General features: G+C 44.8%; 1 protein-coding gene across 1 annotated transcript in view; it reads right to left on the reverse strand.

Annotated features, from left to right (window-relative positions):
• The window catches only part of ERN2 (endoplasmic reticulum to nucleus signaling 2), a 1,116,259-nt gene that overhangs the window by 114,983 nt on the left and 988,441 nt on the right, over positions 1-12,835 (reverse strand). The window contains exon 19 of the mRNA XM_069647392.1: positions 10,828-10,955. Coding sequence (XP_069503493.1) covers positions 10,828-10,955 — 128 coding nt within the window. The remainder of the gene's footprint in view (positions 1-10,827; positions 10,956-12,835) is intronic.

Here is a 12,835-nt window from a genome sequence, read left to right on the forward strand (position 1 = left end):
GTATGTAAAAAAGAGGGCAGCTCTGGCTGCACCTATAGTCCCCCAAATGGGGTAGGCCAGATAGCTAAGCTAAGCACCCGCCCCTGATGTCTGTGTACAGCCTGCTGTGGCAGGTTCGAATCCCAGCAGAGTCAACTCAGCCTTTCATCCTACCGAGGTCGATAAAATTACTACCGCTCTGTGGGATAATAATGTCTTCTCTTATTTGAGCGCTCTGAGACCTATGGGTGTGTAGCACTATATAAGAAATACATTATTTTTGTTATTATAATTTTGCCAGTTTTGATCTTTCTGATTTTTATATGGATCATCGTTCAGATCATCCAAGGCTGTTGTGTGTCCCCCGTGAAGATAATATAAGATTACTCACAGTTAAGGTAGAAGAGGCCACTTTTCCTTGGAAACATGCGAACATCCAAACCGATGAGGTAGAAACCAAGCCCATACCCAACCGATAGATCATCCAAAAGGTCCACCAGGTACCCTCTGGACACTATCTGCCGACCCCGAAAATTACCTCGAATGTTATCGAGACCCCACTGGAGATGGGGATGGCAGTTTCTTGGGATGCAGTCCCTGGGATAAGGCAAAGGGGGAAGGAATTTGATCAGTAAGATTTGGGTTCCAAAAGATGTTTATGACTGGGCACATGAACAAGAATGAAAAGATAAGGAATCTCTGACACAATTTGTTCCAGAAGGAACAAAAGGGGGGAATTTTGGGATGAACGTCCTACATCCCGTACCTGAGAGAAAATATAAGTTGAGAAAACCCATGAAGCTGTTACGCTCACCTGGTCTCTATGGAGGTGTTGGGGCATGGTTGCAGCCCTCCCAGGAGTTAGATCACCCCCGTCAGTTCTTTCCCTCTGTGGATAAGCTGTGAGCAGCGGCAATTGGTGACACTGCTCCTGCGTGGATATGAGAAAACGTGAGTGCGCTGATCAGTGATTATTGTACCTCTGAAACCCTTCTACCCAAGGTGCGATTTATGTGGGCATGTACCGGCCCATAGGGCTCACCTGCTAATTATTGATGGTAAGCTCTCTGTCCTGCTTCTTCTGGCAGGGGTGCTTGTCGATGGGATCTAGTTCCTTCACTGATCCCCGGTAAGTAATAGTCCAGTCCTGCTGCGACTATGCTTCTCCATTTGTCTCTTTCCCTTTCTGTTTTCCCTTTACCTCGTCTCGTTTTCTGTCTTGGTATTATTGCTCTCAATATTGCTGTTAATTTCAGAATAACATTTTCTCTTCCGTTTTCTTCCCAATAGATGGAAATGCGGCCCAAAGCAGCTATGGGTGCGTGGAACGTGGCCAGCAGGAAGATGGATGAAACCGCAATGTCTGACAACAGGTGAGTGATGGTTTAAGGCAAAGCGTGAGGTCCGGTGGTAGCGCAACCTTAAACTGAATTTCTTTTAAATGTCTAACCTTGTCTTTCGTTTTTACTTGCAGGTGCTGCTGTCGCTGACAAAGCATGTCGTGCTGCGGTGCCAAGATGAAGATTTCAGCGTCCCACAAGATTTCAAGATGAGCTGCGGGGCCAGGATGAAGATGTCAGTGTTCCGGAAGGCTTGAAGATGAACTGCGGTGCCAAGAAGAAGATGTCAGCGTTCGGGAAGATTTAAAGAAGAATATCAGGATCAACGAAGATGCGCACAGGTGAGAGCAGGTTCCCCAGATGGTAAGTATGAAAGCAGGAAGCAGGATTTCCAAAGGTAAGTTTTAATCCCTTGCGGCGGCGAGCGTTACGCTGCATAGAAGTGCAGAATAACGCGTAGCGTCTGCCTCGGGGATCGGAGCAGCTTATATAGCTGCGATCGTGGGCATGCCCACTAGGCCTGGCTTGCCTGCCACACCCTGCCACTCCTAGGGAGTCAGCACGTGCAAGGCAACCCCATAGCAGCAGCAGCCCCACCCAAGAGTACACGTGGGGCTGCTTTAGCGATGGAAGTTTCCATGTTAAATGCACCTTGCACCCGAAATTAGGTGTTATGTCCAAAATAAAAGCATTCTTGTCCCCAAATTATTTTCTTGCTTACTGTTATTCATGAGCCTGGCACCAAAGTGGCTAGGACTGTGTCCATCCGGGCACCCTGTGTATGTGGCCCTTTAAGGTTTGCGTTCTTGGCCCGATGACCATGACAGAAGCACAAGTCAGTAAAGACATCCAAAGCCAAAGGTAAAGGCCTCAAGCAAATTAACTTATCATGCATGCACTGTAGGGATAGATGGGCTAACAGATGAAAGGCACCATGAACCAGCAAGCAAACGCCAAAAGCCAAGATCACATATGGGTAGTACATAGGCTCATTAAGCAACTAGAGCAAACATTTATTAGATAAGCACACTGCGCTAAGACTTAGGCTATAGAAACAACAGATTAGTAGCAGGCACACGCTGGCACACGAGAAGAATAGTAGACAGCAAGATGAACATGTGCAGGTAGACACAATTATAGCCAGGCATGTAACGGCGAGGATAGATTAATATAGGAAAAGACTGCAGGCCCTAAACAAAACATGCATGCACATGACAGATTAAATGACAAACAAAGAAGATACACCAGGTAGTTAGGAGTGTGTTATAGCAACACTAATTATCCGAGAATACAGAATACGATGTATATATATTATATATATACACACACACACACACGCATATACACATGAACTCAACAGCAGTTATAGGCGTATAAATGTTAGTAGGTCTCAAACTGAAGACAAGGCCTAAGCCATTCGGAAAAAACAGAAATTGTTCCACGCAACTCGGACTGTCAGTTACGACATTGCAAAGGAATTTAGTAGCTGGTCAGCAGCCTTGTGTACAGTGAAAGGTCGTGCAGCGATTGGTCAAAAGTATGAGGTGAAGCGCTTTCTCAGCCAAAAGTACAAGGCAGCATGACCTAATCAAATTTTCCCGAGAGAAGGACGCTCCTGTGAGGCAGGTATCAAGAGGTAGACACAGACACAAATGATCAAGTTTATAAAACCTTTATTAAACATGGAAAGGGGTTGGTGACTTCCGAACTGGCCCTATTTCGAATGGGAGTAGTCTCAACCATTAAACTAAATTAAAATGTAGTCAATTGTCTGTCAGTCAAAATAATAAAGATGTCTGTTATGAACCTATGCTTTCCCTCACATTCTTCCAGAACAATAATGTGTACAGGATTGGATAAAAGTAAAATAGTGAGTCCTAATAATAACAGGATGGGACTGGAGCTGTGCCACAGCTTCCTTCCCCAAGCTTGAGTTACTTGAGATACAACAAAGTTCCTTGGGTTGAAATAGTTCACAAAAATTTCCTTTAGGTTTCTAATGGCTTTCTTTCTCCGCAGGCTTAAAAGCCGTTCTTGTCACCTTCTCTCAGGTACGTCACAGTTCACAATATTTCACTTTCACAAGACTCACCTGCTCTGGTTTCATCAGGTGTATCCTTCCCCTACAATTCCAACAACTTGACAGTTCAATACTTTCTCTCAAGTTAGATTCTCTTGTTCAAAACTGGTGTTCGCTTCCCCAACAGTTCAACAATTGTCAACAACTTAGCAACTCTTCATATCAGAAACTTTCGAGAGCACACAGTATTACTCAGCCCTGTGCAGGACCACTCTGATACCTTGGCTTTCATGGGATCATGCCCTCGCCACACTTTAGCTTTATCACAGTTCACAAACAGGGTCGGGCCCCAGGCACTCTAACTTCTTACAGGGTTTTAGCTTGCTCTTCCTGTCTCACGCAGCTACCCTCTCATGCTCTCTATTTTGCTCCTACTTTGAGCTTTGTGCAGCTCCCCTGCACTTCAGATTCAGCAGTCTTTCGATAATGTGTAAACGTACACACGACCACTCCGTTACTTTGTTTCCTTCACTTCACAATTACAGTTCACAATGGACAATTAAAGCTTTCGCTTCAGTGTGTCTTTCATCCTATGCTTGTCCTTCTCTTGCAACAAATGATCTCTCGCCCTTTGTGTCTTTCACAAACTGGGTTCCCTTGTCACTTTGATCTCACTGGTTTTGATTACTTCAGCGCAGCTGTGGGGTTCTGTCATGGTGAGGTAAGGGGCTCCTCGCCTGCCCCTCAGACTCTCCTGTGCTGCCTTGCTGGCCCAGGGGAACAAGCAGTTTTCAAGTACTTCTCTTCAGAGATCAGCGTACCACGCAGTTCCCTTCTGGCTTCTTGGAGACACACTTTCTCAAACTACGGGCTCTCAGTGCTTTGTTCTCAGACAGCAGATTTCGGGGTGCTCAGACTTTCCCAGTTGCCTCTCAGCTCGCTCTCTGACTCAGGTTCCTTCTCAGGCTCCAAATCGTTTGTTCTGTTTCTTGCAGCTACTCCTTTTATACACCTGTGGAGTATTAACAGGCTTCAGGTAGATACAATCTTTGCCCAGTGCCTGACTTCGCCTGACATTGTAAGTGGGACATTCATGAAAATAATAGAGTGCCTCTGAATGCAGTTTGTTCGTTTTAATGGCACCATGGTATTTTGGCCATGAAGAGTACAAGGAAAAATGGGCGCTTGTAAACAGTAAGCCACATAGGCTGAGAGAATGTCGGGTAGGTGGGTATACGAAAAGTGGGGTACCATGTCTCACCTTTGGGTAATCCCTCCCCAAACCCAGAGGACCCTCTACTGATGCTCCCTCGCAAGACCACCCACAGGGTCAGGATCCAAAAGCGATGGCCCTCCCATGGCCACCTGTTTAGAGGATCCCCCGGGAGTGGGAAGGGAAAAACTCTCATATTTTTCACAGTCCGCAAAGGGAAGGGGTAGAATGCTGTGTAGTGATTGGCTGCGAAGAAGAAAGTTCAATTCGGTCTCACACATTAAGCAAGTGAAACATATAACAAATAAAAGTTCTGCTCTTGTCCCCAGAAACTAACCGAGACAATGTCACAACCCTAGTGGAAATCAGACCATGTGCAAAGGTAAGCACAGAGCAGAGTCACTTAGGCAGAAGGGACATCACCCCCTGTAGGGAAATAGCTGCCCAAGTGTGAAGACATAATGCGATGAAAAGGCACCTCCCTGCCTAAGTAGCATGTAAATATACACCGATTCAAAACCATTAGAGTAACACCTAGGTTACGATGAACTGTATATTTATTAAGACCTCTTACGCAGCAATTATCAAGACACATTTAAGCCGCCACGTTATTTGAGTAGAAGTAGAACGGTTCTTGTAAAGTGCGTATGATGGTGGGAAAGGCTACGAAAGAGGTTACTTATGACCGGGCCATTAGAGATAGGAAGCGAAAGCTTAGAAGTGATATTCGATGGGTCAGAAATAGCCCCCTCACCAGAGTGGCCACAGCCACAAAAATGAGGGAATTGAAAAATGGCTATCAAATGTCGCTAAAAATACATAAAAGGTTGAGGAAACTGGCTAATTGGCAACATACGGTCAGTACCCTTTGTAGCAGAAACAGTCGGAAAATCTGGTCTATTTTAGGGGAAGTGAAAGGGAAGATGTCCTCATATATGGTAAACCCTATAGGTAATATCGAATGGACTACCTATCTGGAAAAGCGTAATGGTGGGATTAGCAACAATATCGATAATCCTGTCTCTACGAAACCTAAATTCCCGCCTTTTGTGGTTTCTACTGAAGAGCTACAATGTAGAATTGAAAAGCTAAATTCTTCCCGTACCCCGGGGCCGAATGGCCTTTCCAATGTGGTGTTGAAGAATAATTCCCTTTTCTGGGCCTGTCTCCTCAAAATACTATTTAGGAAGATCTTGGATGTAGGCCAAATACCATCATCTTGGCAGGCAGCAATCCTCATACCAGTGTTCAAGAATGGCAATAGAACCGAACCTGAGAACTATCAGCTTTTGTCTATGTTGGATTGTACTGGTAAGTTGTTTGCAGCGTTTATACTCAATGAACTACAAAAATGGGTGGAGAGTGCGGGCATTTTGGATAACTTCCAAAGTGGTTTCAGAGCAGGCTATTCAACAACCCACAATTTGTTTGTGATGAATGCACTGAGAAGTAAAGCCCTGACTCACGCCAATCCTCCGTTATATGCACTCTTTATAGACTTCAGGGCAGCCTTTGATTCAGTAAATCGATCCCTATTATGGAAGAAATTAAGGAAACTGGGCTGCCCGGAATCTCTACTCTATTATTTAGAACTCCTGCATACGAACAATACGACACAAGTGCGGCTGGATAATCTAGGTGCAGTAGCTAAACCCGTTCCCCAGACTAGAGGGGTAAAGCAGGGGTGTGTAACAGCACCTACCCTGTACAACTTGTTCGTATCTGACGTGCCAGAATGTTTACAGGGGATCAACAACTGTCCACCAAAGATTGGCTCCAGCCACTGCCCCATACTGGCATACGCGGATGACTTAGTGATCCTAGATCACACCTTTAGTGGGATCCTAAGATCTGCGGAGCAGTTATGGCGTTATGCTGAGGCTAATGAACTTGTGATAAACACCAGTAAAACAAATCTGTTACTGTTCTCGGCAGGAAGAGTAGCTAGACCTCACATGATGGATGGAGTGATCGAAATCAAATACACCCTTACGTATAAATATCTTGGCGTAGAATTCGACCATAAGGGGAACTATCTCATATGCATTCAGGTGCGCAGAGCAAAAGCGGCGCAACTCACAGCGCTTATATACAAATTTACACGTGAACAGAGTGGCTTCTCAATATGGGCGGCACGCCAATTGTATATTCAGTGTTTGGCCCCTATGGTTACCTATGGCCTTGACCCTCTCTTTAATATGACTCTGGGATGGTTACAGCTTGTAGAAGGTAGATTCTGGAGGAAAATCCTCGGCCTCCCTCAATGTATCCCTATGGCCATGATCAGACTGGAACTAGGAATTAGATCTCTCAGGGCTATGGTCCTGAAAAAGCAGATGGAATTTTACATCCGGCTTAAGAATACTCCTACTAACAGCCTTCTCATGTGTATTAGTAGGGATATGGAGGCAGGCCGGTTGAAAAGATTTGAAACTCAGTTGAATAACCTATGTGAAGAAATCAGCTGGGTACCTGAATGGGGCCGAGAAAATGAATGCCTGTTTAACAAGTTGCGCAACCGCCTAAATCTGTGGGATTGGCAATGTAATTTTATTCACCTTGAGGGCCTGAAAAGCTATAGCTTTGTTTTGCATGTTCTTTACACTTTTATGAAGGCGCAGCCCTACTTAAACCTCTGTCCGTCGGATCAATTGAGGTGTTTTATTTTACTCTTACGCATCAACCACTTGCCAACTTTGGCAGACAGGGGTCAGGAGCTGGGCTTAGCCAAAACTGAGAGGCATTGCAGAATATGTGAACTTTCCAACAAGATCGAAACTGCTCGACATGTCTTAACACTCTGCCCTAGGATGAGAGCAAATCGTATTAAACATCTAGGAGGATTTGATCATAACCCTGAATTCATTGAGCAGATAGACTTCTGGGTACAGTGTGTTAACACTCTCAACTCTAAATTACACATAGCACTTTTCCAGGTGTGGTGTGAAGCTCTCGTTTGTATGCAACTAAGTACTAGAGTGGCCCCTGGAGTTATGTAGTATGTAATATGTAGCCATTCTTCTTATTTGCATTTAAGGACCTGAGCTGAATGAATGTGTTCATTTGTATATAGAATGGTTTTATACAGCTGTAAATTTGCTCTGCATATTTGTATATATTTTTATGATGGTTTTCTTTTATGATGGCTATTTTCTCTTCTACTTTTTTCATTTTCTTTTATGATGTAATATGTGTAAAGTTTGTACGTTTGTACTAAACTATATCGCATTAATAAAAAATTAGAAGTAGAACACACACAGCCACATGTTTTTGGCCCAAAGCAGCAGGCCAAAGAGCACCGGGCATGAGGTCATATACATCAGCCATTAGAAAGGAAGAAGCAGAGTAAAATGTTTCCAATCAGGAGTTGCAATAAAGTGTTGTCAGTTGACGCAGCTAGAAGAGAAGGAACAGTAAGATGGTGCCAGCATTCAATTCCCATGGGAGCCAAAATGTACAAGTTATACGACACAATTATACCACTATATAAGAAGGTTGACAATAAGAGTCCTGGGAATAACAGACCTATCTCGCTCCTGGATGCTGTGGGCAAGGTCTATGCAAAGGTGCTGTTGACATGTCTGCAACAATGGGCCCTTGAGGGTAGTATTATCAATCACCTTGATTGGGTTCAGCCCAGTATCAGTACGGTAGACCAATGTTTTAGGCTGAGTGCAATTTTGGCTAGATATGTCTCTCTACAGCACATCAGAATCTATGCAATATTCATTGACCTCTGCACCGCATTTGACAGTGTCTCTTGCTGTAAGCTATGGTTGTTGCTGGGAGACAAGCGTGTCCCAGGGTCTCTTTTGGTTAGTATCCAATCACTCTACTCAGATAACAGGGCATCAGGGAGATGGGGAGATTACAGACTCTTTTGCAGTAGAGAGGGGGATTCGCCAGGGGGGGGTGCTAGCCTCCCTCCTGTTCTGTTTGTATATTCATGTCATAATAAAGGAACTGTTAGCTTATGGTTTTGACCCCCCCAACCATACACCTTAAGCTTGTTAAGGACACATTCCCAGCACATTTTAATGCCGATGACACAGTGCTCCTATCCACAAGCCCTATGGGCCTGAGACAAAACCTTCACATTTAGGTCAAGAAATGCCATGAACTCTCATTGGTGCTTAACCTAGAAAAAAACAAGATGCTGACATTTGATCAGAAAAGTTGTATGAAAATCAAGCTGAGAATCACAGTCGACAACTATGTCCTTGAGCAGGTGTGCAACTATGATTACCTAGGAATTAGGTTCTCGGATGATCTATCATGGTGGGCTCACCTCACTAAGGCTGTGGCAACATTGGAAAAGCACAGCAGGGGAGTTTGCTGTTTTTACAACAGACACTGCAGAGGTGCTTTTCCCCCTGCTTTAAAACTTTACAGAGCTCAAGGCTAGGCAGCAACCATGTACGGGGTCGAACTGTGGGGGTCACTGTACAGCTAATGAGCGAAATGTGGCTGATAGTAATTTTCTGCAATCAATTCTTATGCAACCAAAGGGCACTCCACTCCTATGGCCAGTTTGTGATGGGAATGTGATCTTAAGCCCTTCAGTAAAGTGATAGCAAATACGCCTTTGTTATATTGGCTTAGACTCTGGAGCACACCAGAGTTTGTAAAGTACAGAGAAGCAATCATTAACTTGCAGATAGTACCAGGTTCAGGCACCCTCAAATGGCTCAGGTATTTTCGTAAAGGCCTTGAGGACCTTAACTTGGCTAACATTTTGGCCAATCCAGTGGAGTTCACCCAACTTCAAGGTGCTGGTAAAAACAAAGTGTCATGAGGCTATAATCAGGAATATGAAAAGGGCATGTGCTGTGCTGAGTGCCTTGTATATAATGTCAAAGCAGTCAGTGGGCTTTGAACCCTACTTGGATTGTGTGGCCCCCGCATATGCGCAATCTATATTTCTTCAATTGCATACAATTACCCTTAGGGTGGCTACCTTTACAGCAAGGTGGTCAAGTGCAAATGATACACGATGTATATAATCTGTCGAAACCCTGAAGAATCGATAAGTCATCTCTTGTTATTTTGCCAAGGGCACTCTGAACTGAGGAAACGCTATTCGTTGCCAATTTTCTATTTGAAGGAAATTAGACCGGTTGAAACAGCTCTGATATTCTGTAAAAGCACCACAGATGTAAACTATGTTTATTATATCTCAAAGTTCCTTCATATAGCCTAGGTACGAAGAGCAACACATTTAATGTAATACTGTTTAAACATACGTGCCAATGGATTTTATTATGTAGTGTTGTATGTAACCGTTGATTATGGATTGAAGTTCTTAATATGTTAAAGTTGTATGTAACGAAATGATGCGCAGAACAAAGTTTTGTTTTACACACACACAAAAGTTATAAATGTTGCCACACTGCCTGCACTGCACATGATCATTGGTTAGCGATGATCGAAGCGGTCTCCCCCAGGATGGCCACAGGAGTTGCACCAATTAAATGCCAAGGACTGAAGAAACACAATTGTGATCTCAATTGTCCAAGATTAGCTTTGGGAAAGTTGACAAAATGAGTATGAAGTCATTTTTATGAATCAATAAGTAACACAGTCGCGAGTGTCAGGGTAAGTGAATAGGGCTAGGAAGTGTATAGATTCACATATAGTCAAACTGTAAATGATAAATCAGAAGCTTGTTACTGCCTGTGTACTTTGAAACATTGTTTATGCTAAAATCGGCACTACACTATAAAACTCAGCCATTTTGCATTACTCATTTGATGATTTCTCTTGAGTGACTCCCTGTCGCAGTTGCATGTAATACATTTTTGCTTTTCTTGCTCCCATGCTCTTTATTGACTCATGTGGATTACTTTTTATTTGTGATTTTTGGGTCTTACCCAACCTTTTCTAGGGTCTAAACAGGACTAAAGGAGAAACCAAGCCAAGCAGCCAAAGGCCCAAGCACAAGGAAAGGAAAACTCTCCATGAGAGAGAGAGAGTGCCACGAATCCCAGAATAAAGTACAGAGAAGAGACACAGGAGTATGCAACTGATGTGAGAGATGCAGGACACTAGTACACAGAGGAAAGAGACACCCAACTCTGTAGTAATGACAGGCAAAAAAGAACTACAGCACTAGCACATGGAAAGAGGAGACAAAAGAATATGCCGGGCAGACAAGATCCCCTAGTCCTGTGGCAGGCGAAGAAGAAAACCCTAGACTTTTTGAGAGACCGCAGCCCTCTTCAATAAAGAAAAAAGAATTATCTAACCCAGTTCAGAGTGAAGGCTGAGTGCCTCACCTGAAAGAATTGCAGCTGCTTCTCATGGCTCCAGAAAAAGGGGTGCTTCAGGACACACTGAGCTGATGGTCGGAGCTGCGGTTCCTCGTTAATCATAGCCTCGATCAGGTTCCGTGCTACAACAGCCTCTGCAATCCGAAGGAAAACAGCCTTTAAGCATACTGGTCATCACACTGATGCTGCCTCAGAGAGGACATGATAATATTAAATATGAGTTTATCATTGTGTGCTTTACATTTCCAACAGCGCTGTTTTCACTATTTAACTGGACCTTTCGTCTTCCTGGATTATCAATGATAGGCAGATCTATTGTTACACAAACAGACAAGTCTTCATATTTAGTTTCATCCCCCCTTTCTTTGGCTCAGCTGTGAGCAACATTACAATTAGTCTGTTGTCACGGCAAAGATGCATGTTTGAAATCCAGGTAGGAATCTCTGGTGGTACCTGCTTCTTAGATTCTATGATATGATATGGCATTTATAACGCACCTATACACAAGTGTTTCAAGGCGCGACGAGGCAAGGGTGGGGGAAGAGGGAAGACAGAGACAACGATCTTACTAGGCCAGGTGAAATTGAGATTGCGCAAGTGCAGGGGAGGGGAAAGGGAAAAGTGCGAGGGGAAAAGGAAGGGGGTAGTGCAATACATAGGATAACAGTAAAAGAAATTAAAAAAAAAATAAATACAATAAATAAGAAGTGCAGCCAAGTGGTGGCAAGTGCAGGGGTAAGTGCAGACATCAGGTGTTAGGTGCTGGTAGGGGGCTTTCGGACACAGAAACAGCCCCCAATTGTAGGGGTTTCCCAGGGCGGCAGTCCAGGTGGGTAACTGGCGGGGAGGTGACCTGGGCCCGAGAACAGAGGGCAGCTAGGTGGCCAGTGCAATTTCAGTTTCAACCAGGAGTTCAGCAGGGGAGAAGAGGAGAGAAAGTAGACGCAAAGAGGAAGGTCTTGAGGTGCTTCCGGTACCGGAGATGGCTCTCCTCAAGTTTCAGAGAGGCAGGGAGGCTGTTCGAGAGGGAGGCCCCAGCAGAAGAAAGATCTACCACCAACTCGTTGCTTGGAGAAGCGACTGACACTGAGGGTGTTGGAGGCGGATGAGCGAAGGGCTCGAGAAGGGAGATATTTAGGAAGAGAGAGTGGAAGGTATTGAGGCCACAGGCCCCAGAAAGCCTTGTCGACAATGCAAAGGGTTTTGAACTTAATCCGCTCAGCCACTGGGAGCCAGTGCAGAGATTTCAGTCCTGGAGAGATACAATCCCTGGGCTTGATGCCAAGGACAAGTCTTGCAGTCCTGTTTTGGATGAGTTGTTGAGGGCATAGAGTAGAGGCAGGCAGATTTAGAAAGAGGCTGTGCAGTCCAGCCTAGAGAGAACCCGAGCTCTGGATACAGTGAGCTTCTGGGGGACGGAGAGGAAAGGAAGAATACCTCTGAGGAGGTGCACCTGGTAGTGTGACTTCTTAGAGACGTCAGAAATGTGAGGAGAGAAGGAGAGTGTGGAGTCGAAGATTACTCCAAGGTTTTTAGACTCACAGCTGGGAGCAGGAAGAAGGCAAAGAGAGGCCGGCCAGAGAGTGACAGGAAAGGACGGAGAGGGTGTGCCGATGAGGAGGATCTCAGTCTTACTAGCATTAAGGTAAAGATCATTGGCGGCACACCACTCCTGGATAGCAGACAGACAGTCAGAGATGAGAGAAGGAGAAGAGGTGGCTGTAGGGAGCCTGAAAATGAGCTGGGTGTCATCCGCATAGCATTGAAAGTTGGGGCAGAGAGCGTCAATGCGGTGGGCAAGAAGACCCAGGTATTGGTTCAACAGCCAGCGAGAGAGATTAGACCCCCGGGAAACACTGCAGGTAGAGATAGAGATAGCGGAGAGGAGAGGAAGGATCCAAGTTGGACCTGGGAGGGTCGATAGGAGAAGAAAGAAGTCAGCCAAGGCAGGGCCTGATCGGTGATACCCATTATCACGGAGACAGTTGAGCAGGATGGCATGGTTGACTGTGTC

This window comes from Ambystoma mexicanum, chromosome 2q (genome assembly GCF_040938575.1).
Source record: "Ambystoma mexicanum isolate Mex_15411 chromosome 2q, UKY_AmexF1_1, whole genome shotgun sequence".
Lineage (NCBI taxonomy): Eukaryota > Metazoa > Chordata > Amphibia > Caudata > Ambystomatidae > Ambystoma > Ambystoma mexicanum.